General features: G+C 44.2%; 1 protein-coding gene across 5 annotated transcripts; it reads left to right on the top strand.

Annotated features, from left to right (window-relative positions):
- Positions 1 to 278: 278 nt before the first annotated feature.
- Positions 279 to 27,392, top strand: STAU1 (staufen double-stranded RNA binding protein 1). 5 transcript variants are annotated; one of them, XM_053958475.1, is made up of 16 exons: positions 279 to 404; positions 4,874 to 4,940; positions 7,840 to 8,116; positions 8,904 to 9,028; positions 9,775 to 9,931; positions 10,809 to 10,947; positions 11,637 to 11,802; positions 16,449 to 16,547; positions 17,915 to 18,127; positions 18,666 to 18,809; positions 20,211 to 20,357; positions 21,175 to 21,247; positions 22,641 to 22,960; positions 23,684 to 23,806; positions 25,219 to 25,304; positions 25,562 to 27,392. In XM_053958475.1, the coding sequence occupies exons 3-16, from the start codon at positions 7,924 to 7,926 to the stop codon at positions 25,647 to 25,649; spliced, it is 2,073 nt and encodes a 690-aa protein (XP_053814450.1). In that variant the 5' UTR covers positions 279 to 404; positions 4,874 to 4,940; positions 7,840 to 7,923; the 3' UTR covers positions 25,650 to 27,392. The 5 variants fall into 5 exon arrangements, with proteins under 5 accessions (XP_053814450.1, XP_053814451.1, XP_053814448.1 ...); XM_053958476.1 differs by having other exon boundaries at positions 17,897 to 18,127; positions 25,576 to 27,392; XM_053958473.1 differs by having other exon boundaries at positions 17,897 to 18,127.
- The last annotated feature ends 545 nt before the right edge of the window (positions 27,393 to 27,937 follow it).

The raw sequence follows: 27,937 nt of genomic DNA, 5'->3' as shown, positions 1-27,937 counted from the left end.
CGGGCCGCAACGCCCGGGCCGGGCGGCGCCGGAAGCGACGGCGGACGCAGCTGCACCGTCCGGCCCCGACCCCGCGCGGGACACGTCGGGAGCTGTAGTTTCCCGCTCTGCGGCTCGCGCGGAGCACGCTGGGACTCGTAGTCGCCGCGGAGGAGGCGGTGCTCCCGGCAGGGCTGCGCGCCCATTGGCCAGAGGCGCGGCGAGGGGCGGTGTCTCCGAGGGCTGGCTCGCTGCCGATTGGCTGCGCGGAGGCCCCGCCCCCGGCGCGGTGCCGTCAGTTCCGGCGGGCCGCGCCGCCCCGCTCATTCTCTTTGGTGTTTGCCCTGTGCCGCCCCGCCGGTCCCGCCCGGCCCATGGACTGAGCGACCCCCGCCCGCCCCGGCCCGGAGCCGAGCCCAGCGCAGGTGAGGGGGCGCGGGCGGCCCGGGCCCGGCGGGGCCGCGGGCGGGGGGGCGGCGGGGCGGCGGGGCCTGGCGGGCCCGCGCCGGGCCGGAGCCGGGCCCGGGGCCGTGGGGAGGGGGCGGCCCGGAACCCGCTGCCCGTCCGGGGCTCGCCCTGTGCCCGTTCCGGGCCCGGGGCTCATCCCGCGCACGGCCGGGCCGTGCCCGCTCCTGCGGTGGCGGGGTCGGGAGACCCGCCCCGGCGGGGAGCGGGGACCGGACCGCCGTGGGCCCGGCACCGGCGCCGCGGCCCCGACCCGCGGGGGAAGCGCCGGGGCCGGCGGCGCTCCGGGCGTCCCGAAGCGGCGGCGGCATAGCCGGTGCCGGGGCGGGGGGTGCCCGCTGCCCGCCGGTCCCGGCGCGGTTCTGCGGGGGCTCCCGGGGCAGCGGAGCCGGGTCGGCTGCCGAGCGCCCAGAGCCCGGCGTCCTCCCGGGCCGCGGACGGCGGCACCAAAGCCCCGAGCCGAGCCGGGCTGCGGGGACAGCAGCGGGGACAGCAGCGGGGCCGCGCCAGCCCCTCCGGCACGGCTGAACGGCAGCCCCGGCTTCCCCTGGATCCCGCCGCGGCCGGCGCTGCCCCGGGATCCCTTCTCCCTGTTTCCCGAGCAGAACGCTGTTATTCCCGAGGTGTAAAGCAACAGGTTCCGTTTTGGGCTTTCCCCTGCCTCCCCTGGCCCGCAGACGGGGCAGCTTCGGGCTGGCCCTGGAGCGCCAGAGCCATCGAATGATGCCTCACCTGCTGGGTGCTTTTGTCGTTACTTTCCCGGCAGGTTTAGGGCAAACCTGGGAGGAACGTCCTTTGGGATGCCAGTGGAGGCTAGGTGTATAAATATATATATATATATACACACACACATATATCAATGAACTAAAATATCTGTATGAAGTCTGTGCTCTGCTTTTGGAATGGTACATTTATAAAATCTTGTTTATTCTAACTAGAACGTGCAAGTGTACTGCACAGTTCCCTTGCTCAAACTGGAGGCAATGCTTTGGGTTTGTTTTTTTAAAACGAGTGGACATGAGAATTTGAGTTCTGATTATGCAGCTATGGCTGCAGTATAATAAAATGATTTCTGGTTTGTCTGTTGATTATTTCATACATGCAACAAATGTGTGTTCTGACTTTTACAGAGATTCACTCAAGGTCTGTCACATCTTGATGAGACTGTAAAAAGCCCAGGGGCTGATTTTTTTTACTCTATTTTCTATTTTCTGAAGTTGTATTACAAACTTATTTCCAAACTGTTCTAAAAAGATGCATGCAAGAAACAATGTCTATTTTAGCAGCCACTCTGTTCAGAGTTTTTCATAACATCACCATTTTTGCACTATCAGTACAATTCAGTCAAAGTGTGTTTTGTGGCAAAATTATTCATAGGCTGAAATAAATTTGAAGTGATATGACTGTACAAAGTCAGAGCAAAACTGGAAATTACTTTGTGCCTTTCAGATCTTCCTGGAGAACAGCAGCTTTATTTTGGAGACCAAGGAACATTCCAAAAGCCCTTTTCCTGGCTCCTTTGGCCAGGATCCGTGCCAGGGCTGGTTGTTTCACTAGAGGTGCTGGAGATGCCCCAGGACATGCAGGAGATCTGTGCATGTTGGCTCTCAGCAGTGTCTGTGGGTTCTGTCACCTGTGCTACTGCAGGGAAAAAGCCAAAATCCATCAACTGTTTTGTCACAGCACTGATTGAGCTAGAAGTAAACAGTTAGGTGTTTATTCATTATATTACTTCCTGGTTTATCAATTTGCTTTGTTTGGAACTGTCTGGTTTATGTGTATGTTTGGTAGTTCCCTCTTTTCATTCAGCTTTTACTTTCACATTTTAGCTTTTCTTCTCGTATTAATAATCCATATCTTGGCTCCCAGACTACTTTGCATAGCATTTAGTGTTTGTGCCCTTACCAGAAAGAGCAGCATCTTTTTCTACACTGTTACTTTTGGGAAGGACCCTGTCTTGCAAAAATGTTGCAGAAGTTTTATCTAAGAAGAAAACATTGTTCAACTGGTATTTTACATTTTATCCAGATAGCCTTAATTCTGTAAAATTTAGTCATTGTTTATCAATTTATAGTGAGATTTTCCAATTGTAAATAGATGCTGTTAAACACTGTTGCAGCAGCTTGAGAATTTTATGCTGTATGTTACAAAGATACTCCTAATGTGTTTGGTTTTTTTTTAGGTAACAGCATCTCAACAAATCTCCTAGAGTTTGTGGCTATTTATGTATTGTGCCTCAAAAACGTGTCGATGGTTGTGTGTGGCATTTGTCCTGCCTTCAGGCTGCCAGGCTCTGGTGGAGCAGAGTGGGGAGTGTGTGCAGCCCGGGTGGGAATGGGGGGCACAGGGAGGTGTCAGGACCTGTGGCCTTCCCAGTCTGCAGCTGCTGAGGAGCAGGACACCCTTCTGTGTGCTGGTCCTGGCGGGGAGTGGAACCCGTTCCTCCCGGGGTTTAGTCTCTGCTGCTTGCAAGTGCTTCTCAGAGTTCAGGGCCAGCCTGTGGCAGGGCCCGTGCGGGGTGCTGTGCTGCCAGAGCTGTTGTCTGACAGCAGCCAGGCCCTCGTGTGCCTCGGGTGGGAGGTGGAAACGTGCTGGGCCAGGGGCACAGAAGTGTGAGCAGTCCTGGGAGCGCAGCCCCGGAGGGACTGAGTGCAGGGGCCTGTGTGTCCCTCTGCAGAGGGTCTGTCTGTCTGTCCACTGCAGAGGGTCTGTCTGTCCACTGCAGAGGCAGCTGTGCCAGCTGCAGCCTCCTGGGTGGCTCTCAGTGGCCTGCAGCTTGCCACTGGCGGGGAACCCGCTGCCACCAGAGCAGAGTACTTGAGTGTGACTGTCAGGAGTGGTTTTCTTGATGCATTGTAAGCTCATTGCCTCTCGTTCTGTCACTTTAACCACAAAGAGCAGATTGTTCTTTTCACTCCAAAATCCTTACAAATACACGAACTGCTGGTTCTCAGGCCCCAGCCAGCCCTCTCCTCTTCAGAATACACAAGTTCAGATCCTTTAGCAGTTTTCCCATAGGTTATATTTCTCTGAAGGGAGTGTTTTGGGCTTTTCCTCCTTTGCTTCTGCCTGGAGCTGGTTCCCCAGGCAGGTGCAGGGCTCCAGCTGAGGGCTCAGTGTCTGAGTGCAGAGCAGGACTAGTGCAGACCTTGCTCAGGCTGGTTCTTATTGCTGCATCTCAGGATTGGGGGGGGCTTTTTTTCTGAAGCAGCCTGGTAGCATCAGCTTGTGCTAGGAAGTGGTGTTGGTTGTAACTCTTCTCCACTCTGCTGGTGCCCATCAGTGGTGTCTGTGCCATGGTGACCAGCAGGCAGTGCCTGCCACAGCCCCTTGGGCTTGTTCTGCTGAGGTGGAGGGGTTCATTCTTGGCAGGGCTACCTGGAATGGCTGGGGGAGGAATTTCTGTTGTCTTTATGCAACTTGGTCTTGACCCTGCCTGCAAATATGATGCATTTCCTTGTTTTTGAGATGCTTAGTTTAGCCTCCAGAAAACCCTGTAGAAGAGAAGTTGAGCTGACTGTAATCCTCTTGTGTTCCCTCTTCACTCTCCTGTTGGTAAACACCAAGTGTGATGCCAGCCTGGTTCGGGCTCTGCGTCCTGCTTGGTTCCAGCAGGAGAGCTGCTCACAGTCCTAGGAGTCAGCCTAAGAGTTTGAAATGCCTGTCTGAAGTAAATTCAAGAGCTCTGTCCTCTTCTAACCCTGATCAAGATTGGGCTCTCCCCCATTTTGTGGCTGGGAATGATGTTGCTGGCATCTGCACTCAGTTGGCTTAGGCATGGAAAAGAAGGATTAAACACTTTGTGCTATATTTGTAAGCAGAATAAAATAGGTTTTGATTTCCATTTAGAGCAGTCCATGCAGTGGCAGGTTTCATATGCAGCACTGAAATAATTTTATTCTAAAATGGTTTTAGACTATTTGTGAGTGAAATCACTAGATTGGAAATGTAGCCAAAAGGTAGAATTTCTGTAATTTTCTGCGATTAATAACTACCATGGTTTCTCAGTTTGTGGCTTGCTTTTGGTTTGGCTTTGTGAATGAAGTCTGAGTCTAATTTTGGGAGCGGATCTCTAGGGCTCTTAGGAAGTAGAGCTTCACTACAGAAGAACTGGAAGCCTCACTACAGAAGGAAAATTGGCAAGTGACTCTTGTAATTCTGCAAAGAGCACTATTGTGAGATTCCAGTGCTTGGGTGAGAAACATCACTTGGGGTCGGGGAAAGAGCAAGGAAGATTCTTGCAGCAGGTTGGAAATTCTGCTTGGAAAAGCAGCTGTGTTGAGCAGTTTGTCAGTGGTAATGGAAGGGTCACACAAGTCCTCATGATCAAATAGATGAGGCAAATTCAGTGTAGGGTGAGAGATTCTCTACAGAAGATTATTTTATGCCTGTAGGAAGCAAAATGCTAACTCTCTGTTTTTTCTTTTAGGCATTCTCCATCATAAATATCCTATTTAGAACTAAATACAAACCTTCGCTCTCTGGATCTCCTGAAGGTACTGGAAACTTACTTAAAACATTAAAGTTTCTTACCTTTCTATTTTCATAGTATTAAAAAAATGACAAGTTGTGGTAAAACATGCTTATTCATAGGAAGTGTTTGATTTTTGTTTGGTCCTCGGTCTTCTACATGCAACTCCTGTGTGAATTATAATACAAAAAGACCGCAAGAAAACTTTAATCTAAAAATGTTACATTCTTTTATATATGAAGATCTTAATTTATTTTTGGTTGTGTGGACTGGCCGTGCTCACGTCTTCGTTCATTTCTTTAGTTACCTTAGTGACACATGAACTTTGCATTTTAATGTGTTCAAAATTTCTGGGAATGTTCCAGGCTTTGAATGCACCAAAATAAAAATCTAAAAGCAAGTGATGAGCAGTCCTCTGTCATCTGGAAATGCATGAAGTTTAGTATTGCCCCCAGGGCACTGAGCTGTTTGATGGCAGCCACCCCCCGGGCGGGGATCACCTTCTAGTGCAACCCTGTTGTGGTAACACTGCCAATACTCTGGGATGAGCTAGCGAAAAGTAACTGCAGAAGGGTGGGAAAGGAGCAGTTCTGTAATTGGTGCTGGCTCCGCTTCTGTGAGTGAAACGTTTGTCCTTTCACCTCTCTCGGGTATCTGAGTGGGCTTCAGTTCTAGCAACACCTTGAGTACTGAGTAGGGATCAGTTACTTGCACCAGTAGGTGTCTTGAAAAGTTTGAAGTATCTAACCCCTGATTATGTGAAAAAATGCCCTGAAATTCTAGCCTCTTTGTTCCTCTGTCCACTGAAACAGCCTTTATGACTTGTAGCTTCAACTTTCTCAATTATCATGCTTTTTTTTGGATAGTTAGAACTGTTGTAGGGTAAAGATCATATTCCACTGCTGTGCTCTGCAGCTCGCACGTGGTCCCCTAAAACCAGGCAATGGCAAGCATCTGAAAGGTAGGGCCTTGCTTTAAAAGCACACTACTTGTAGAAGTTTTCTGACAATATCAAGCTTCCTTTCCAGCATGATCTCAAACATCCTGATGTTTCTGACATCAAAATAACAACTTTTGGTGTTGTTCTCTGAAAGCGGGTGGCTGAAACTGTAACTTCAGTTCCTTAGAGAGACATCATGCTTCAGCAGGAAAGGAACGTTTGCTTTTCTTGCTGCAAGATTTCATTGCATTTCTTCATCTGCAAGACTTTGGTCTAGTCTTTGCCAGGCAATTATTATTGTTGTGTTATATCTGAAAATTTTCGGTGATTCTAGTGATTCTCTTGGGAAAGAAACTTGGTGATTGTAAAGTTATTACCCTGGAGTCTTATTCTAAATACTTTTCTTCTTTGTCTTACAATTTCTTAGATGTCCTTTAGACAGATTCTCTAATACCACTCTCACAGTTACAATGCACCCCGTGTTTAACTGTTGCAAATTTAGTAGTCAAATATAGGATTTGTTTAGACTATAATCTGCATATGGGTCTCCTGGACTAATGAGACCTGAACTGTTTTTGCTCTCTAGTAAAAACAAAAGTTATCCACGTGGTAGTATGATAAGTCTGTCATGTTTGTGATGTTTTTTTCAGAAGTAAAAATACTCCAGATGGTAGATTTGGTGGTGTATCTGTTGTTTCCCAGTAGTTTCTTACCTCTTATTTAATAGCTAATTAAATCTTTCTGTCCATGAATGTATTAATCTGGGTTCTCCTCTTAGGCTTGTTTTGTCAGTAACTTGCTAAAAACTTCCCTCTGACTCATTGCTGCTCCTCTCACATTTGGAAATCCATTCACAGGTTCAGAATTTGAAGCTCACAGAGCACTAGTGGAGTTGCGTTGCTACTAATAGCCCCCTGGTGGTAGCTGGAGCAGTGATTTCTCCTTTTCACCTATGAGTTAGGAAAGAATAAACCTTTGTTTGCTGCCCTAATCAGATCTCTGTGTGTGTGCCTGTGTGAGTGCCTTGGTGTGTCAAATGGATTTACTAGGCTGTAAAATGTATTTTTAATAAATAAATTGATATGTGGCTTGTAAGTGGATATGGACAGCTGACCTGTTTGTGTCTATTTAGGTTCTACTGGCTGAACATGAAGGTAATTTTACATCCATGTGTAGGAGAAATCTAACAGTAATTTGTCAGCAGAGGGAAGATGTGTCACAGCACTGCACAGGGGCTGGGGCACGTGCTGCACTCCCAGCAGGTTTTAAATGGCCACAGGTGCCCGTGAGCACGTCCTACACTTGTTCATGGAGCTGCAGAGCTCTAAATTGATGCTTGAACTGTGACTGAGACATGCCCTGACTTAAATCGAAGCAACCTTCAGAATACATGTAGCTGATACAGTTTATGAACTCTTACACCTTTGCTTTTCCCAGCATTTCCTGCTGGACTCCAGCTTTTTCTCCTCATAAGTGGCTTGGCATTCTTGATGATCCTAGGGGAAAACTCTAGGATAATAATAAAGGATGTATTCTCTAAAGAGTTTTTTTGTGAAGGCTGCATTTATTTCTTACCTTCCAAGGGAAAAAGTTTAACTTCAAATGGTAGAATGCATGAAATGTAATTTGTCTGTGGAAGTTGCTCTTTGTTCAGTGTATAACCAGTGGCTCTGGGTGTAAGTAACAGGACTTGCTTCCTAAGTGGATTCAGTCTTGGGGAAAAGAGATGGACAGCAATGAACAAGCATAAATAAAGCTTCTGTACTACTCTTCTGTGAATGAAAGGAGTGTGAAGCACGATGGGGCGTACGGGTGGAACTGTGCTGTGCAAACTGGATGTGTGAGTGACTAACTGGACAAAATGGGAACAATGGATGCTTGGTTGAACACTGTTTCCCTTTTCGCTGATGGAGGAATTATTTCAGTAGGTTGTTAGAGAATGCTAACTATTTAGTATAATCTATTTTTCATCTTTACATTTTAGGTCAGCAATTTGGCTTCCAAAATTGGAGTTTGTCTGCGTTCAAAGCTGTTTGCCTACAGTAATCTGCTCTGGTTGGAAGTGAACATGTCTCAAGTTCAGATTCAGAATCCTTCTGCTGCCCTTGCAGGGAGCCAAATACTGAATAAAAACCCAAGTCTTTCACAGCCTTTGAGTATTCCTTCTACTACCAGTTCTTTGCCCTCTGAAAATGCAGGCAGACCTATCCAGAACTCTGCTTTGCCCTCTGCTTCAGTTACATCCACCAATGCAGCTGCAGGTAAGATAGAGGCTCAGTAACTGTATATATTTTTAATGCTTATAGTTTGCCATGATATATTCCTTATGTCTTGCACCTACAGTAAAAGTATTATTTATCCAACTGCAGTGGCTCCCTATGGAATGAAATCTGTTGGAGACAGGTAGAAGCATACTTTTACATAAAGCTCCAGCAATTAATTGGTACATTTGTAATAGTAAAGAATATTTTTAATTGTATTACATTAAATTTTTGAAACATTACTATCAATCTTTTCTACCTGCAGCTTGTTTTATATATGAAAAAGTGTTGTTTGAAATAGTTTGTTTAGTTCTGTTATCTTTAGTTCTTTTATGACCAGTTTAATGATAAATATATTATGCTATCAAAATGCAACAGAACAAATAAAGGGTAATAAAAAATAGCTAATAGGGGAAAATAGGAGACGGGAAATGAAATTAACTGAGTTTTTGAAATTATTCAAAGCACGTGATAATGAGGAATGCTTGGAAGATTTGGTCCTTGACACATACTAGATATGATGTGAGCTGTTTGCAGGAGTCATCTAACTTCATACTTCTGGCTTGCATTAGAACCTTGAATTCAATTATGGTGCTTTTTAGGCATAAGCATTGCTTGGAAAACCCAAAGTTAAATAGTTGTTACTCGTTTGGCCAGTGAGCAAAGCTGTCTATTCCAGCATTGCAGACAACTATATGCTAAGCCACTGGGATTCTTTTTTTAATTAAAATTTGTAGTAGAGTTAACAGTTATAAGTTCATTTATCTGATCTTATGTAATCTTTCAGCTCCTTCAAACATGGCAAACCCCAAAGAGAAAACCCCCATGTGTCTTGTGAATGAATTAGCCCGTTTCAACAAGATTCAGCCCGAGTATAAGCTTCTGAGTGAGCAAGGTCCAGCTCATTCTAAGGTAAATGTTCATACCAGTTTCTTACTGCTGCTGCTCATGCTCCTTCACCTTCAGGAGTGGGAAGGCAATGTGTGTGATTTTGGTGCAAGACAGTCCAGAGTAATGGAGAGGAAAGGGAAGCCCTCCACAGCATCAGTGATAGGGAAGTGTGAAGCTGGTACCTGGGAAGTAAAACGTTGAGTTCCAAAAAATGTCACATGAGCTTTAAGGTGTGAAGGAGGTGACATTTACAAAAAGTATTGGAATAACATTCAGAACATCTCTTCAATTGTGTTTCATTGACCTGTGGGCATGTAGAAGCTTTTATGGTACATTGTGAACTTAACTTTCTTCAAACTGCTGAAAAATATCTTTAATAAACCTTTTAGAGGATTAAAGCAAGAGTGGAGTTATGTGTCACAAAGAAGGGTGAGTTTCCAGTCTGCTGTTCAGTGGCACGGGCACAGCAGCTCTCCTGGGGCTGTCACCTCTCCCCATGCTGCTCTGAGTTTTTAGCCTGTCAGATCTCATGCAGGATACTTGCCAGCTACAATTGTTGTGAAATTCTTAGTTCAGTAATCAGGAAAATCCTATTGATGTCCAAAGTGATGGAAATCTGGAGATGACATGGGAGTTAAGGAGAGCTTGGATTACCATATTCTCAACTTGTGCATCACTGAAAGACTCATTGTTTTGTGTAAGATGGTCTGATAAACTACATAAATTCTGAAGAAGCTTTTTACAAAATACCTGTTTGTGGTTTTGAGGTGTTTACAGTGCAGCTGACTCTTGGGGACCAGCACTGGGAAGCTGAAGGAACTAGTATTAAAAAAGCGCAACATGCAGCAGCTGCCAAAGCTTTGGAAGGGACAAAATTCCCTAAACCTACGGCTCGTCCATCTCGTAGTGAAGGCAAGAATCCAGGTATATGCCACAGCAACTGATTTAAAGTAATCATACATAGAGAGAATACACCTTTCTGCTTTTGGTATGTATTGAAGTTGTGTAAGGATTAATAAAAACTGTGATTCTGCCTGTTTAACAGTGGCAGTTGTCAGCTAGCAAGTACTTACTTAGTCTGTCCATCTGTTCCATAGGTCATTTTCTTTTGGCAATTACCTTACATCAGACCTCTTGTACTGGATTACAGCTGATTTCTGAGCCAGTGAGACCTGTGGTAGAAAAAATGACACTTGCTGAGTGTTCTATAGACTAGGAGTCTGTTCTTCATGCCCACAATACCGGCACTGAGAGTAATGTTTTAGCCCTCAGCAGCAATTTACCTGCCGTTTGACAAGGCCAGTTGCAATTTGAAAGTGAAGAGTCATAGAAACCCTTCTAGGTCACTGAGGACAGAGAAACGTTTGATCATTCTCAGTAAACAAGAAACACAGAAGGGATGTAGCATGTCTGGTAACTTCAAAGGATATTTGGAGAAATTTCTTTACTGCAGAAAATTCTTCTTCTGCACTTTGTTATATACACTGTAAACGTAGGTAAATTAGCAGCTTCAGAAATTAAAAGCAAAATGATAAAACCCTCCAAAACAAATCCAGTAAGAGCTCCCAGCAAATTCACTCTTTTGTAACAGGATTTGTCACAACTGTACTAGGCTGCTTTAATGTGCATCATATAGACTTATTCTCTTTTTGTTCATTAGCAGTTCTGTTTGGAATTCAGTCATTTAAGATGCTGCACGTGGCAAAAGCTCATTTTTCCCTGCTGCAAGCCAGCAGTAAGAGTTTGAATTGTCTCAGTTCCTTGTGACAGCTGGACAACCCTTTCTGTTCCTTTTCTGCAGACAGTGTAACCCCCACAGTGGAGTTGAATGCCCTTTGCATGAAGCTGGGGAAGAAGCCCATGTACAAACCCATCGACCCTTACACGGGGATGAGATCCACCTACAGCTACACCATGCGAGGTGGCACCTACCCCCCACGGTAGGTGTTGGCTCGGGGTGCAGGCTCCCCCTCAGCACCCCCTGCCAGGCTGCTGCCTCTGAAACCGCCCGTGCCCCCTTCCAGGGCACTCAGCTTGTGAGGCAGGAGCTTTGGAGAAGTCTGCCCACCAGTGTCTCTAACTTGTCTTATTTCCAGTGCTTTATTTCTTTGGGGTGGGGCAAGGCAGCTGGACTGAAAGTTGAAGTGTTTTTGAGAGTGTTCAGGTATAGCCAGCTTCATTAAGCAAATAGCTAAATATATAGCTAAATATTAGCTAAATATTTCTTGCATTTCCTTTCTGTGTAAAAGCAAAAGTGAAGAAAACAGGTTGATGCTGCTTCTTCTGAAACTATTTAAATTAAAGCTGCAGTTTAAAGAGTTTTATGTAGGCATAGGAACTTAAAATTCAAAATTTCCTGGCTTGCCAATTCCGTAAAAGTGCAATAATGTTGTCTTGGTGTAGCACTTGGTCAGAAATGTGTTCCTGTTGTGAAGCAAGGAATGTCAATATTTGTTTCAAAGGTAGCTCACTAAATTCTTTTAGGCTCCAAATCAGAATTCGGCTTTTTAAAACTAGTGCTTCAATGCTGGTGTGGTTACTCATATCCAAGAGATTGACCCACATCTGACTTAGGTGTCTGTTTACTTTGGAGGCAAAATCATTTATTTATTCACCTCTCTCTCTGCAGGTACTTTTACCCATTTCCTGTTGGGCCTTTACTTTATCAAGTGGAGCTTTCAATTGGAGGGCAGCAGTTTCATGGGAAGGGAAGAACAAGACAAGCTGCTAAGCATGATGCAGCTGCTAAAGCTCTGAAAGTTCTGCAGAATGAGCCCTTGCCTGAGAAACCAGAGGTGGGAATTCATCTTAGTGTTGTAAGCCTAAATTGCTAGAATAAACTGGGATATTATTGTAGATTTTTTTCCTTGTTGAGATTTGAGGAGACAGTTGGGAAATCTAATTCTGTGTAGTATTGGTGACTTACCTGTGTCGATAGAAACACTTTGATTTAAAAGCATAAATTTCTATGGAACCAGAATTTTCCCAGATGAAATTATGTTAATTTTTTTACTGTCATATTTTTCCACAGCAATGCTGTAGACCTCTGTCAGATATGAGCACTGGAAGCATAGATAGGAATTAATATCAGGTACAGATCATACACAAACTTCTGAAGAAGTGCATAAATGGGCAACATAAAACTCAGGCATGGATTTACTTCCTAGGACAAATTCCTACATGATTTTGGAAAGAACCATGGAAGTTCTAGAAGAGCAGAAAATGCATAGAAATAGTAGAATCATACACACATTTTGACAAGAATATAAGAAGTCAGTTTTTATCCCTTCATATATTTACGGCTGCCCAGCACTTTCCATTCCAATACCGTTATTGTGTTTTTCGTGCTTTTTTGTTGGGTGGCTTTAGGCAGAAGGTCTCACTGTGAGCACAGGAGTTGCTTTGCTGCTGGGCTGGCTGGGAGCCTGCACCTCTTCGTGTGTGTTGGCTGCTTTGGGCAAAGACAGAAGTGTAACTTGCAGTCTGGGCAGTGTGAGAGTTTGCTGGATATGGAGTCTGGCTGTGTGCTGAGAAAGAAGGAAAATGAAGAATTGGACACAAGGTAACAAGGGATCTTAGAATGAGAAAAAAAATCGCTGGGGACTACCAGGAATGGCAGAGCAAGAGGCTTGAGGAAACGTGAAGCCAAGGGACACTGAGTTAAAACTTGGTGTGTGTGGGAGTGAGCATTGTCCAGGCGATTGGGCAAAAACACTGGCTCTGAGAGTTCAGGGCAGAGGCTTGGGAGGCACTGACAGAGGTGCTGCATGTAAGGGAAAGCTCTCCTGGAGGAATGCAGGCTGAAAGGTGGAGGCTCCTAGGGATTGCAGATGCTGTTGGGAAAAGAGCATGATGCTGGGAACAGGAGCTGGGACTTGGGCTGAACCCTGCACTGAAATCTGGACTGGTGACTGGCAGAGTGTGGGCAAGGGCCAGCTGGTCTTCATGCAGGAGAGACCAAAGCAGAGGAAGATGTTCCCCTTCAGTGCTGGGAACCCCAAATTCTGGAATATTGTTCTGTGCAGAACAACAGGGGTGCAGAACATCCCCTTTTTGTGCCCACCCTCATAACAGATGAGCTGCTCTCGTGGGCCCTTTTCCCCCTCAGGGAGCACAGACCCAGGGAGAGCAGCTCTGCACAGCTCATATGTTGAATTATTCTCTGTTCACTCTTCTAGGAATGCTTCAGTACAGGTCACTTTGTGAAAACATATGGAATTGTGGAGTTGGATAATGTGAGGTCTTCAGAACAAACTGCAGTTGTTGTAGGATGTCTCATTCTGTTGAGAGGGGTAAATCCAGAAGTAGAGGAAGTAAATGAGGCAAGAGACTGCAAGAAGGGAGAATTATTTTATTAATAAAACAGGACCTGAATGGTGTCTTGACCTTGAGAAAACTGCATTTGTAATTTTATTTTTCAGTTTTAATTTGACTTGTCTATAGAAGGAACAGTAGGAAATACAACTTAGGGAAAGGAGAGTGGGCCTTGGAAGAGGGTGTGCTGGTTTATAGCAAGTGCTTGGACAATCAAGTTTTCATTTAAAGTTTGGTACTTAAATTCATTGATATTTGTGGCTTTCAACTGTTGTCATTTTAGGAACGTCTGAGGGAATTGTTTCTGTAGCAGCATTTCACCATAGCCAAGATGAAGGTAGAATAAGGAAGGTTGTGGTGCTGAGTGAACCCTGTTCATTTCTGCATCCAGTGAGGCAAGGGCCTGAAAGGATACAGGAGTGCAAGGTCATGAGAAATGCTGTTAAAAATGCCTGTATGCAGCAGAGGCAAATGAAGATTTCAGAAGCAGACATAATCCTGATACCTCCTAACAGTCATTTGATGTTGCCAGTAATTAATTTTCCTTTTAAATGTAGTTATTTTGGTGTACCCCATTTGAGTGTATGCTTGTGTAAACAGAATGTTCTGATGTTTGAACTCACGTGTTTTAAAGGGGAGTAGTTTTGTACCTTTTTTTATTATTTGGGGGCATTTTTACAAGTTTTTGTTTTCATGGACTTTTACTCTTGTATTTTTAAATTAGAAAATATTTGGTGCATAATAACAGTTGGGTGCAATGATCTTAAACATCTATTCCAACCTAAATGATCCTGTGAGTCTAAGAGGAAATCATTGAGTAAAATGGTTAAACTTTAAAGGAAAGAATGACCATTTCTCACACTTTTTCAGGCTGCAAATCTAGGAGCAAGTGGCAGGAAAAAAACATGTAATAATATTGGCTCTTGGCTGGACCAAGCCCTGCCTGAAGAACTGAGCTGAATGTTAGAGCATTCAGAGGGGGCTGTGGTGGGAGAGCCCGCAGGGGCCTTCAGTGTGGCTGGGGCTGGATGTGCTGCTGAAGGAGCAGTGTCAGCTGCTCTTCATACCCTTAATGGGGAAGGACAGGCTCAGACCCATGGCTGTGGTCAGTCAGGGCAGCACCTCCTCGGTGTCCAGCATTTGCTCACAAGCAGTCTTGAGGAAGGGAAGGGAACTGGAAGGTGTTCCTGGGAGAGGGCAAGTCCCTCTAACGGAGTACAGGACTTGTGGAATTTGCTTGAACAATGTGATAAGAATTAAGAATGGTAAATGCTTTGGGGTCTCATTTAGATTGAGAGGAACGTATTTCTTGGAGAGTTTAGTCAATGCAAACATGCAAAATACCTCAAAAGCAAACTTTAGGCATCATCTGTCTTGAAGTGTGCAGGGGAAGGGGGAGAGTGTGTGTGTGTGAGAGATTATTTTTGATTTATAAAGTAAGCTGATCCAGAACTCAAGTAGAGTCAAAATAATCAGTAAAATAGTTGTAGTCTGTTAAGGGTTATTTTGCTAGTAATTCACTCTTTTTAGATAAAGGTATTGAGGAAAAGAACCTTCATTTTGCACTGTGCACACAGACTTGGAATGTATTAAGAATGTACACTGCAATAGAGCAGATGATTCCATTCTATTTATTTGTATTCTCTTGAGAGGATATGAAGTGGGAAAATTTAATCCAATAAAAAGAAGTCATAGTCATCTTCACAAAGAAAAACGTTGGAATTTGAAACACTAGAATCTATCTGAAATTACAAGGAGGGGAAAAGTGCTTATAATCGAAGTTGTTGTGGCAGTGTTGGTGAGTGAGGGCAGGGACAGACCCTTCCTGGCAGTGCTGGAATTGCCGTGTTCCTCCTGGGAATATGCTGCTGTTCCTGTGGAGCTGGGCACTGGGGTTTGGCAGAGGATGGTGGTGCTGGGCTGGGCTGGCTCTGGAGCACAGCAGGGCTCTGGGACAGCCCTGCTCACACCTGCACTGCCCTGCCATGGCACCACAGGGCCAGGCTGGGCCCCGACTCCAGCCCGGTGGACGGGGCAGCCCGTGAGAACCGTGCCAAGTCTGGGACAGTGGGAGGAGTGAAAACTTGAGATTAATTTTGTCAACTGTTTTGTCTAAAATGAGAAAAGCCTGTCTTAACTGGTAGGATAAAAAAATCCTTTGTGTTTTTAAACTAACCTGTTAGTAGCAGACATGGGGGATGCTCAGCACCATCCAACAAGTTTTAATCTACGACAGCTCTCTAGCTCAGCTCCCCTGCTGCTCTCCAATAAGATACTGAAATCATTTTTATTACCTGGTTGCATAACCAGTATTGTGGCATGATATAATCAGTGATATTGTTGCTGTTCATCTTTATGATAATCTTTCCAATATCACTGCTGGACACCTAAAATTTCTCTGTTGCTGTTGACATGCCTTAGCTCATGTTGGTGCCAGCATCAGTGAAGACACTTTTGGAATGCCAGTCACAGTTTTACCTGGAGATATGTAGACGTGCCTGTAGGAAAGCTTCGCTGGCACTGTTGTCCCAGCAGGTTTGAGTTCTCAGAGATGGTCAGCGTTGGATTTAAAGCAAGTTCCTGATAGGATGTTCTTGACATGAGAAAGCAAAGCTGCAGATGAGGCACTTAGAAGGGAGTATGTGAAAATACATGACTATGCCAAGGGCTCGTCAGCCATCCCTCATTCACAGTGGTCCCACTCTCAGAATCTTTATTTTTCCTGCCCTTTCTCTTACCTGATCCTGTCTTAGTGCTTTTGGTGCAATTGTCCAATCAGTATATGAAAATTGTATTTCATAAAGGTACTTCCATTTGGAAATCAGTGCACTTAGCACTTCAATTTCATTTTCTATAAACACATTTTTAAACCTATTGGCCCTTATTCCATTTGTTCTTTCTTGTAATGAGCACATGAAAATATGAAGGTTTGAAAGCTTTTACACATACACCTTAATGAGCTTCTTAAGATTCAGTTCTGTAGTATGTGGGCTGCTTTTCTCCACATTCATGTAACATGACAGTAAAGGTTAGAGTATTTAAAATTTGGAGAGTTCAGTAATGTGGTTGAATGGATAAAATTCAATTTCATAGGATCTTTATTTTAAATAGAGTATGCTTCTTTTAGGTTAACGGAAAAGAACCAGATGATGAAAATCTCAATAAATCTGAAATAAGCCAAGTTTTTGAGATTGCACTTAAAAGGAACTTGCCTGTGAATTTTGAGGTATGTTTACTTTACAAGCTCTAGATTTGTTTTTATTAGACTATTAAGGGTACACATTAAGTTGAGTCTCTCCTAGATAACCAAACAACTGACTTTTAACATGTCTTGTTAGTTGTGAATACACTTTAACCTTTGACAGTCACCCTGATTGTCTTGGAGTTTATATGGTAAAGGGAAGAAAAAAGAAAGATCCAGCTGTTCACAAATTCATGCCCTAAAATGATCACATGGAGTGAACAGCTACACTGTAGTTGTCTGTGCAATCTTTTTTTCCAAGCTTTTTGAGAAAAGCGTATTACAGTGAAAAGCCAAAACACAACCCTGCATTAATGATTAGGACATGGAAGTGCAGAGTCGAGGCAAAAGAGTAGAGCTCACTCTGAAAGACACATATGGAAGTATTTGCTTAATTAAGCACTGATCTGGACTACCCGTGAGTGCAGAATCTCACAAGTAGGTTTCTTTTCTTGCCATGAGGTGACCTCATGTGCATCTGACTTTCCTTTCCCTTTGGCCTGGCTGCTTGCTGCCTCTTTGCCCCTCTTGATCATCTCAATTATCTCAATTCAGGAGCTTCCACAGGAGTGTTTGTGTTTCACTAAAATATTAATTTATCATGCTGCTTTTCTGAGCTAGCAAAGTAACATTTAAGCCAACCATCTGAATTATTATAGTAAGAAAATGCAATTGTGTGTAACAAAATTGCTTCTGAAACTGTTCTATGAAATTTTACATGAAACTTTCAATTATTGCAGATTAGCCTGAGCATCACTGGTAAAAATACACTGTCACACAAAGCTAATTGTGGGTGGAAGCTCTTAAAATTAATTATTTTTGACTATATGGATATTTTGGAGTATGATGTGTTATGAATGGAGTTAAAAGCCTAAATCTGTAGTGGGCAGCTATCTCTTAGATGTCTTCAGAATTCTTCAGAACTTCAGAGTTCAGAAATCAGAATTTCTGGACTAAAATGCTAGATCCAAAAGAGGTGCTTTCTCTCTCATGTTTTATTGCTGTACCATGATATATTTAATGAGGTGCTATTAACTGTGGGGAAGTACACATTGGTGAAATAGAACAGTCCTATTTTTATACTGAAACAGTAAATCAGTAAATTAAATAAGTTGGGTTAATGACTTGTATAAACACTGTTTACTGCTTGCTGCATCTGGTCTTTTAAAAATATATGCTTAGTTGGGTGGGAATATGTTATTAGAGTGAGTATGTTTTACTTTTTGGATTGTATGAGAATCTAAAAATCTCTTTATCCTTTGTTCTTGAGAGAAGTTTGCTATAAACAATGTGCCCTGCCATTTTTAATAAGTGTTTATCACGCTTTCACTCAGTTTTTCCCTCTGAAACAGGTGACTAAGGAAAGTGGTCCTCCCCATATGAAGAGTTTTGTAACCAAGGTATCAGTTGGAGAATTCATGGGTGAAGGTGAAGGAAAGAGCAAGAAGATCTCAAAGAAAAATGCTGCAATAGCAGTCCTAGAAGAACTGAAAAAATTGCCACCCCTTCCTACAGTTGAGAAAATGAAGCCACGAATCAAAAAGAAAACAAAATCAATAGTGAAGGTAAGGGGGAAAAGGTTGGAAATTTGACTGTGCAAATAATCATCAGAGAGGCTTTTCTGAATCAGTTATAAACACTCTTCAGCTGCTCAGCCTTTACCAGCCCTCTGGTGCAACAAATGAGCTGGTACTTTGCTCCCACTCTAATGGGGTTCTGACACCACTTTTATAGCAGTTATCAGTAAATTCAGGATGAAAGAGAAACCTTATAAAGGAAAGAGCAGCATATAAAAATCAAGCTCTGACTTTCAAGCCTCAGACTCCACAGCTTTGGGTTTTACTTGTACAAATTCTCCTGCAAGCTTGTGCCTCCTAATATAGCAGGATTAGAATTTGTAAAGCTATTAACAGGGTAGGTTACACATGGTCAAGTCTGACAGCGGAGCCAAATAAATTCAGTATTTCTCTTTGGCTGTGACAGTGTTTATTAAGCAACTTTTATTTCAGCATTTTTGAAATCTAGAGATGGCATGCTGCATTCTGTCTATTAAACCAAATATTCATAAAGTTTGGCTTATTTCCTAAACGCTCTTCTACATAGCTGCAAACAAGTCCAGAATACGGTCAAGGAATGAATCCTATTAGCAGACTTGCCCAGATACAGCAGGCCAAGAAGGAGAAGGAGCCCGAGTACATGCTCATCACAGAACGTGGGCTGCCCAGGCGCAGGGAGTTCGTCATGCAGGTGGGTGTGATGGCACAGCCCTGCAGGTGTGGCTGTGACTGTGGCACAAGGCTGCAGGTGTGGCTATGACTGTGGCACAAGGCTGCAGGTGTGGCTGTGACCGTGGCACAGGGCTGCAGGTGTGGCTGTGACCCTGGCACAGCCCTGCAGGTGTGGCTGTGACCCTGGCACAGGCCTGCAGGTGTGGCTGTGACCCTGGCACAGGGCTGCAGGTGTGGCTGTGACCCTGGCACAAGGCTGCAGGTGTGGCTGTGACCCTGGCACAAGGCTGCAGGTGTGGCTGTGACCATGGCACAGGCCTGCAGGTGTAGCTGTGACCCTGGCACAAGGCTGCAGGTGTGGCTGTGACCCTGGCACAGGGCTGCAGGTGTGGCTGTGACCATGGCACAAGGCTGCAGGTGTGGCTGTGACCATGGCACAGGCCTGCAGGTGTGGCTGTGACCCTGGCACAGGGCTGCAGGTGTGGCTGTGACCCTGGCACAATGCTGCAGGTGTGGCTGTGACTGTGGCACAGGCTGCAGATGTGGCTGTGACCCTGGCACAAGGCTGCAGGTGTGGCTGTGACCGGGGCACAGGCCTGCAGGTGTGGCTGTGACTGTGGCACAGCCCTGCAGGTGTGGCTGTGACCGGGGCACAAGGCTGCAGGTGTGGCTGTGACCCTGGCACAGGCCTGCAGGTGTGGCTGTGACTGTGGCACAAGGCTGCAGGTGTGGCTATGTCCCTGGCACAAGGCTGCAGGTGTGGCTGTGACTGTGGCACAAGGCTGCAGGTGTGGCTGTGACCCTGGCACAGGCCTGCAGGTGTGGCTGTGACCGTGGCACAATGCTGCAGGTGTGGCTATGACTGTGGCACAAGGCTGCAGGTGTGGCTGTGACCGGAGCACAGCCCTGCAGGTGTGGCTGGCACCTCATTTTTTTTTCTTATGGCAGTCAGGTTGTCATGATCATATACAGACTTTAACAGATTTCCATGACATGATTTAACAAAATATCTAATGGGCTACATTTACAGAAAATAAAGTTTCAAGAAAATTGATCTGAGTAATTTTTTTTTTTAATGCACAGGGCACCAGTAACTGTTGTAACTGCCTAATGTTTTAATTAACAGGAGTATTAATACTCTGCTAATAGGTACTAAGCTGCTTATATTTCGTAATGTAGGATTTATTAACACTAACCTGGGTTCCCAAGGTGAGATGATAAAATACAATTCTTTGTGTGACTTCTGTTTGGGTTTTTTGTGCTTGAAGGCCAATGATTATTGGTAATAAATGACAACTTGCTCAGAACAAAGATCACTTGAACTGTTTTGTGACTTATGGCATGCTGGAGACACAGATCACTAATAAGGGAATCCCCATACTACTGCTTAAGAATTGAATTTTCTTCCTCTTCTGTCCAGGTGAAAGTTGGTGTACACACAGCTGAAGGAATGGGCACGAACAAAAAGGTTGCTAAACGCAATGCAGCAGAAAATATGTTGGAAATATTAGGTTTCAAAGTCCCTCAACCTCAGCCTCCAAAACCAGCATTAAAGACAGAAGAGAAGGTGAGTCTTGAGGAAGCAGCAGCTGGTTAATGCTGCAGCAAAGGCTGAGCTGAACAGAAGCAGCTTTGCAAGGCAGTAACAGGGTAGGAAGCTCATTCCCTCTGCCCTAGCCAGGAAACAATTCTATTGAGGGGACTGCTCTCTGAAAAAACATTAAATATCCAGTGTTTTGGATACATTAAGCATTTGGGTTTTCAGGTAAATCAATCTCATCAGAAGGATAATTAATGTCTTTGTGCTTTATGAAATGTCTCAGAACCTTTGATAATCAGTATGTTGGTCTTAGAAACTTGCAGACCTGTAGGCTACAGTACTCTGCTAGCAATAGTTTTACACAGCCTTGTCACAGTTGCAGTGAAAAGTTTGTTACAGGTCTCTCTGGTGGGTCCCTTAGGGAAGGAGCCTTCTGTGTTCTGCTGGTGATTCAGCAGATACTACCAGGGAGTTCAAACAGCAAATCCAGGGTTGGTTTTCTCCTTTTCATGCATGTGCTCATTGGTGTCTGCTGTGTTGCCCTCAGCAGTATCAGTGATTAATGGCAGTTAAACTGGCTTTATTCTAGTATCTAGTTCTGAGTAGCTGTGTTCCTAATACCACTGCTCTGGCACATGGTAGTTCTAGGCCTTCAGTGAATAAGAATCACGGAACTTTCTCTTTTTTTGATAGCAATGTAGTTATTGATGTTTTTGAATAATAACTTTTTCAGGAAAATTTTGGCTGGTCAGATCACCTGCATCTTGAAAACTTTAAAATTTAGGGGAAGAAAAAGTTTTGAAGGGATATTGTGTGTTTGAGTTATTTTCCTTTTATTTTTAAGACCCCAGTGAAGAAACCAGGTGATGGAAGAAAAGTAACCTTCTTTGAGCCGGGCTCTGAAGAGACTTCAGCTAGTGAGTAACCTGGTGCAAGCGGCAGGGCCCTGTTGGGGTGTCAGGTCTGTTCCCAGTCCCTCCAGCAGTGCCATCTAGCACTCTGGGATGAGCAGAGCTGTGCAGCTGCTGCCTTGCAAACCAAATGGAGCCTTTGGAAAGGTTTGGTTCAAACCCCAAAGAGCTGATTGCTCCTGAGGCCCCTGTTCCTGGCATGAAGATGTGAAGGGGTGTCAGTACTAACTGGTCAGCCTCAGGTAGAGTTGGAGAGGGAAGGAATGGCCTTGTCCAGAGCCACCTCAGTCTGTGCCTGGTCTCTGATGACTGAGAGCAGGAGCTGTGCCTGCCCTTGTTTCAGGCAGTGAATAGTTGTAGTAGTCACACCCAAGGTGGCAGGCTGGAACCAAAACACTTCAATCCTGGCCACCCTGTACACAGACATTGCTTTCTGGAATGTCATCTGGTGGGAGGAATCATTATGGAAGGTTTGTCTATCACCACAGATTGCTGTTCTGAAGAGCATGGTTCAGGTACTTTATGTGTTTAAATATAAGTTTGCTATTTAAATTACAGTAAGTTGGAATTGACTTGGACTTTAGCACTGTTTTACTGCATCCATAAGATCTTAGGTAAACTTCCTGACTTCCTATACAGATTCTGCTATCTCTGTTTTCTTCCATTTACAAATTTTGACTTTCATCCTTAGACTTGAAACAACTCAGCCCTGCAGAACTTCATTACTCTGTTCTGCCATAAAAATGTCTCCTTGGTTTATTTTGGTGACACTATCTTCCCCACCTTTCTTGAGCACACCTGTGCAAGTTTCATCCATAGCTCTGTGTGAGTTCCCCTTACAAAGCTGCTCTTATCCCTCTTTAACTTATACCATAATGTCAGCAAATTGCTGTCAATTGACTGTGGCTGGACATTTGCTGTAAATAGTCTTGGCTTTTTGTGTTAACCTTTCCTACCTGCTTGTTCTCACAATATAAAGTTTAAACTTTGTGGACTGTCACTCTATTTACATCATTTAATGGTGGCTCTGGCCATTCTGTGGTTTCATTATTTGCTCCTATAGTGTAAATGATGGAATAAAAAATTCTGAAAGCAAAAGATATATCCAGAATATGGTTGCAGCTGAGGTGTCTGTGAGCTTGACTGACCTGGAGAAGCTCCTCCTGGAGGTAAAGGTGCTCCCTTTGGCAGAAGCTGCTGTTGCACTGAGTCAGTGATTCATAAGAAAACTGTCTCGATGGTGCTGAAGCTCTGACCCTCCAAAGGCTGATTGAGCTTACCAAGTTTGTTACTATTTCAAAAGTAATTTGAAATTAATTATTTTTTCTGAAGTGACTTTTGGTGCCTGCAGGAGGGCTCTCAAACAGCAGCTCTTCAGTGTGCACCTCTCTCCTCCCAGGTAATAAAGAAGATGAGTTTAGGATGCCTTATCTCAGCCATCAGCAGCTTCCTGCTGGAATTCTTCCCATGGTCCCTGAGGTTGCACAGGCTGTAGGAGCCAATCAAGGACACCACACCAAAGAGTTCAGTCAGGCAGCTCCCAACCCTGCCAAGGCCACGGTGACGGCGATGATCGCCAGGGAGCTGCTCTACGGGGGCACCTCTCCAACTGCCGAGACCATCTTGAAGAGCAGCAACTCCTCAGGCCACTTCCCCCACGGGCCCCTGACCAGGCCCTCCGAGCAGCTGGACTATCTCTCCAACGTTCAAGGAATCCAGGTAAACGTTCAGCTTCACAGGACTGCTTCCAAAGCAGGTCTAACCTTTTGTTTGCTCAAAAGCTTTTTAGTTCTGCTGGTGAGAGATGAGTTCTGAGCCTGCTGAAATTCACATAACGGTTTTGCTTTATCTATGACATGTACCAAATTTTGCATCTTTTTAAATATAATTTTCAAATGTGCATTTCTGTACCATTCTTGGCCCCAGTTCAGTGCTACTCTGAGGTCTTGGAAGAACAAAATTAAAGAAGCATTTTCTGAAAATTGTCCCAATGTAGGAAGACATTGTGGACTTGAACTTGACTGATGTGAAGTCAGGTTTCTTCACTAATCTGTCATACATTAACATTTGCTGTAAGCTCTGCATTTTCTTACATTTGCTCCCTTTAATGAGAATTGCATTTAAGTTCCTATATTCATATGACAGATGAGCTCAAAAAGCATAATACAGAAATTTGAAATGCAGATAGCAGTGATCAGAATAAAGGTTCCAGTAACAATCATTATTAAGTAGCCACTTGCATTCAGGAGCCTTGCCAAGCTCTTATGAGTACTAAAAAACATTGTAAGTGAGGTTTAACTTAAAATAGAGGGGTTCTACTGGCTGAGAGAATGATGAGAAGAAAGGCTTAGCTTCATATATGGGCAAATAATCTGTAGCAGTTGTGATATACTTCTGGTACTTGGTTAACTGAAAAGAAATAAATCCTTCTCTTCTCTTCAGGTTGAATATAAAGACTTTCCAAAAAATAACAAGAATGAGTTTGTATCTCTTATAAACTGTTCCTCTCAGCCACCGCTGATCAGTCATGGGATTGGAAAGGATGTGGAGTCTTGCCACGACATGGTATGAACATTGCTGAAAAGCTGCTCTTGGGCCTTCCCTGAGGGGAGATCAAGGTTTTATATCACTGCTGGGAACAATTAGATGTTCTACAGTTCCCTGGCTAATTTTTGTCTAATATTTCACAGATTGCAGAAATAATGATTAATAATATCAGAATCTAATCTAAATAATGCTAAATATGCTAAATATATGATCACAGTACCTAACAGCATCTCAGCTTATTTCCTTGTTATATCACAATGGGCTGATGTTTCACTGGGAACTGTGATACTTGAGCTCAGGTTCCCAGACTTGCAGCAGAAGTGGAATTCCCTGTGGAAGAAATGCAGTTCAGCATTGGATAGTAAGAGACACTCTAAATCTGTTCAGCTCCCTTTATAAAAAAGATTATTTATTACAAGTGGCTGAAATATTTCTTTGTGAAAGAATGAGCCTGCTATAGTGAAACCTGCAGGGGACTTTGGCTCTAAAAGACTTTTGGTGGAGCTGACAGGATGTTCCAAGTCTGCTCCCATTCAGGGAATTGTTCTTGTTCTTTTGGTCTCCAGAGGTGATCTGAGTGCAGCAGCCTGAAGGACTCGTTTGCAATATTTGAATACCCTTAGGAAAACCTGATTTTGCTGATTTTATACTAAAATCTGTTGCAGTACTTTCCTAGTGGACACAATTTGATACAGATTTCTTTGTACTTTGTCACTTTCTTTGGACATTTTCATGCCAAACTCTACATTCTGCTGTGCAGAGATCCTGTCAGACTGAGCACAGGGTCAGGGCAGGGGGGAGAAGGGGAAGGAGCGGCTGGTTTGGAGCTTGAACACTGTGACTGGGGTCACTGTGAGCCCCCTCCTCAGTTCAGGGTTCAGCTAAGGGTCACTAAGGCACGTGCCAGAGTCAGGGATATGCTGGAAAGCTGCTCCTGAAATTGGTCTGAATGTAGTGGAAAAATAAATGTCAGTTCTCAAGGGAGGTGACTGACCTTGGCCTGAGCCATGTCACACTGACCCTGGTAAACAGTCACATGGGCCCCCCTGTTTTGTATTTTTGATTCTTGTGTAACTTGTTTTCTTTTCTGGAAAAGGACCCTGGTTCTGTGTATTTCTCTGTCCTTTGTCTTAAGCTCTGCAGTTTGAGCTGTTTAGTGTCTCTTTTCTTGCTGTTTCTAGTCCTGGTGTGTTAGTTTTCCCCCAGTGCTGAAACAAGTGCAGTGGGAATCCCCAGTCACAGCGCCATCCAATTGTTTAATGAAGCAAGATGAAATTCTACACTGTTACATTTTCCACCATAACTATGGAACTTAAAAAAATTCTTTAAAAATATTGCCAAAATAAGAACATTTGTTTGGGTTGAGTGCTTTCACTAAATTACTGAACTGTCCAGAGGCTGAATTGCTGAGTGCTCTCTCTTCTCTTTAGGCTGCACTGAATATTTTAAAGTTGCTGTCTGAGTTGGACCAACAAACCACAGAGATGCCAAGGACAGGAAATGGACCAATGTCTGTGTGAGTGGTTCCCACCGACTCTCCTTGTGCTGATGCACACTAACCCCGTGAGAGTTTTTAGACAAAGAACATGTGAGATAATGAGCTCTCAAATTAACAATGGTGGGATTAACAAAGTGCTAATTGATTAAAAATTGGGGCAGTTATATGGTAACAAATTGTTAAATGCACATCAAATTATTTGTATCCAATTTAAAGCATTGTATTTGTGGAAATAGTGTTTTGTCTCCTAAGTAACAGGTGTTTTCTGATTTTAGATGTGTGAAACAAGAAATGGAAAGTGACCCTCTCCTCAAACCGGCGAGCGCAAACCCTTTGGGACAAACACTGGACAGCACTGCCTGAAACAGGCTCTTGACTGAACCCAAACCTGAAAGCACCAGAGAAAATCAAATGCTTCCTCTTAATGTAACCTAACTGTTGGAGTGCTACAGTCTCTACAACCTACTGTAGTGTCTAAATCATAACTGTTGCTTTTTCTTCAAGCAGTGATACATTTTTAGTTTCATTATGTTGTTTTGATTGAAATGACACTATACATTTTTCATTTAAAAGTTTCTTAATTGTATCTAGAACCATAGCACAGTTTAGAAACTTTGTCTTCTGAGACTGACATGTTACCTGTGAACTAACTTGGGAAGATCATATCCATGTATGTGGTTATTTTGGTTTTATTGGAATAGCAGCGTTTCACTGGAAACAGGCTGTGTCCCACCATTTTAAAAAGCCCCATATTTTCGCAAACCAACCCTAATTATCCAATGGTCGAATGAATTTAAACACTTTAGGAATTTTAAACTTGGTTTGATCATTTTTGGTTAATTTCTAGTTTTCTTGAGTGTGGGGTAGGGGAACTCGAATGCAATGTGACTTTCAGTGATCTCTGAGCTGTGTTTTAGGGATTGTGTGTTGGTGGCTCGCAGCTCACTACAGTACAGGATATGATCTCAATGTAGTGCATATAAAACTGCAGATTGATTTTCCTTGAGTGCTTTATACTGTTTAATTACATCTCCATGTAGGGCTGAAAAAAATTACCTATGTTTATATATAACTGTGTTGCTTTTGATGTTGTGTTCTTGCGCACGGTCGGTGCGCGCTGAGGTTTGCATTGGTCCAGGTACAGCACGATAGCCGCGCGAGTTCAGTACTGCTTCCGTTCATTGTTTACGCTGGAATTTTTTCTCCCCATGGAATGTAAGTAAAACGTAGTGTTTGTCACCAATAAATGGTAATACTAAATTTTTTTGGTTAGTTTATTCCTGTACACCACCACAGGGGCTGCTTTTTTATAGATTTGTAATGCTTGTGCTCTAGTCTGGGCAGTGTGTTGAGCTGTGGAGTAACTTCCAGTGGTTCTCGAGTGCATAGAGAATGTTCCATGTTCTGTGCTGTGCAGGGTGTGCAGACCTGGCAGGGCAAAGGAATGCAAAGTAACGTGGGTACAGTTTGTTATTTGTGCCACAGTGTTAGTGCAGCTGTGTTAATGGGAACTCAAACTGGACTTTAAAGTGAAACTTAAAAGTTCGCTCAAATGAGGAACCTGGCACAGCCAGTGGATGGACTTCCTCGAAGTAGAGACTTTAACTGTTTCCTTGTTTGCTTGTAAGCTGAGCCACAGCCTTGCGGTGCCTCAGCGATGCTGGGGCAGTGCTGCAGAGCAGAGCTTGGTGCTGCAGAGCAGAGCTTGGTCCTGCAGCAGCACTGGCCCCAGCAGCGGCCCCGCGGGCTGACACGTGTCGGTGTCTCGTCCAGTGTGAGCTACGGTCAGTGTTTACTTACCTGTGACCTGCAGGAGCACTTCCTACACCTGTGTGCAGCGCCCACGGGAACTTCTGCCACAGAGGGCAGTTCCTGCAGGTGCTGTCTCAGAGCTAAATGTCTTGGCCATTTTATTTGCATCATCCAAAGCAATCGGGCCACAGGAACTGCAGACCAGATTGCATTGAATCACGTTGGGTGTGATCATTATAAGCTAAAAACCCCCAAACATTGTAAAGGTTTTTTTGATTTTAATTTTTTTTTTTTACATTTGTAGAACTAAAATGCTGTACATTTAAAAATTAAAAGAAACTTGCTAGGCTGAGGCTTTGTATTGCAAATTTTTCCAACTCAGAAACTCCTTACTAAACCACTCCTATTGGAAAGCAGGGAGCCACTGACAGCAGTGGGCCCAGGTTCTCACTACCTTCATCTTCTGCACCTGACTTTTCTCCTGGGATGGGACTAGAGCCTGCTCTTGGGACTCTTCTGCAGCTGTCACTTGTGGCTAATGCTGTGTTTTATAGGAACCTGGATTAAGGCACTTTGGCACAGGGAGCTGTTCAGTGCTGTTAAACACCCTGATCCCCTCTTGGGCCTGTGTAAGAGAAGTGTCTCCTCTCCCAGACCTTGCTGCAATCACAGCCTCCTGGTGGGACACTCCGTGGCACCGTGTGGCTTCCGGGTAAGCTGACATGAGCTCTGGATAAAAGTGGGGCTTTGCCCGAGTACTACAGTCCCTTGCTTTTCCTGTTCTCGCCTCTGTGCCTGATACAGCGAAGGCAGAAGACACAGCTGAAACTGTTCTTGTTTCTCCTCAGAACTGCCCCCCTTATTGCCCCAGCCTTTTAACCCTGCAGCCATTCTGCACA

This window comes from Vidua chalybeata, chromosome 17 (genome assembly GCF_026979565.1).
Source record: "Vidua chalybeata isolate OUT-0048 chromosome 17, bVidCha1 merged haplotype, whole genome shotgun sequence".
NCBI lineage: Eukaryota > Metazoa > Chordata > Aves > Passeriformes > Viduidae > Vidua > Vidua chalybeata.
This window is presented reverse-complemented; position numbering and strand designations above follow the sequence as displayed.

Excerpts from the sequence above, each read along its gene's own strand:
- STAU1 (XM_053958474.1), top strand. The coding sequence starts at position 7,924 with ATGTCTCAAGTTCAGATTCAGAATCCTTCTGCTGCCCTTGCAGGGAGC. Across the intron at positions 20,358-21,174 it reads CATTAAAGACAGAAGAGAAG|ACCCCAGTGAAGAAACCAGG; the intron begins GTGAGTCTTGAG and ends TTTATTTTTAAG. Across the intron at positions 25,305-25,561 it reads GGAAATGGACCAATGTCTGT|ATGTGTGAAACAAGAAATGG; the intron begins GTGAGTGGTTCC and ends TTCTGATTTTAG.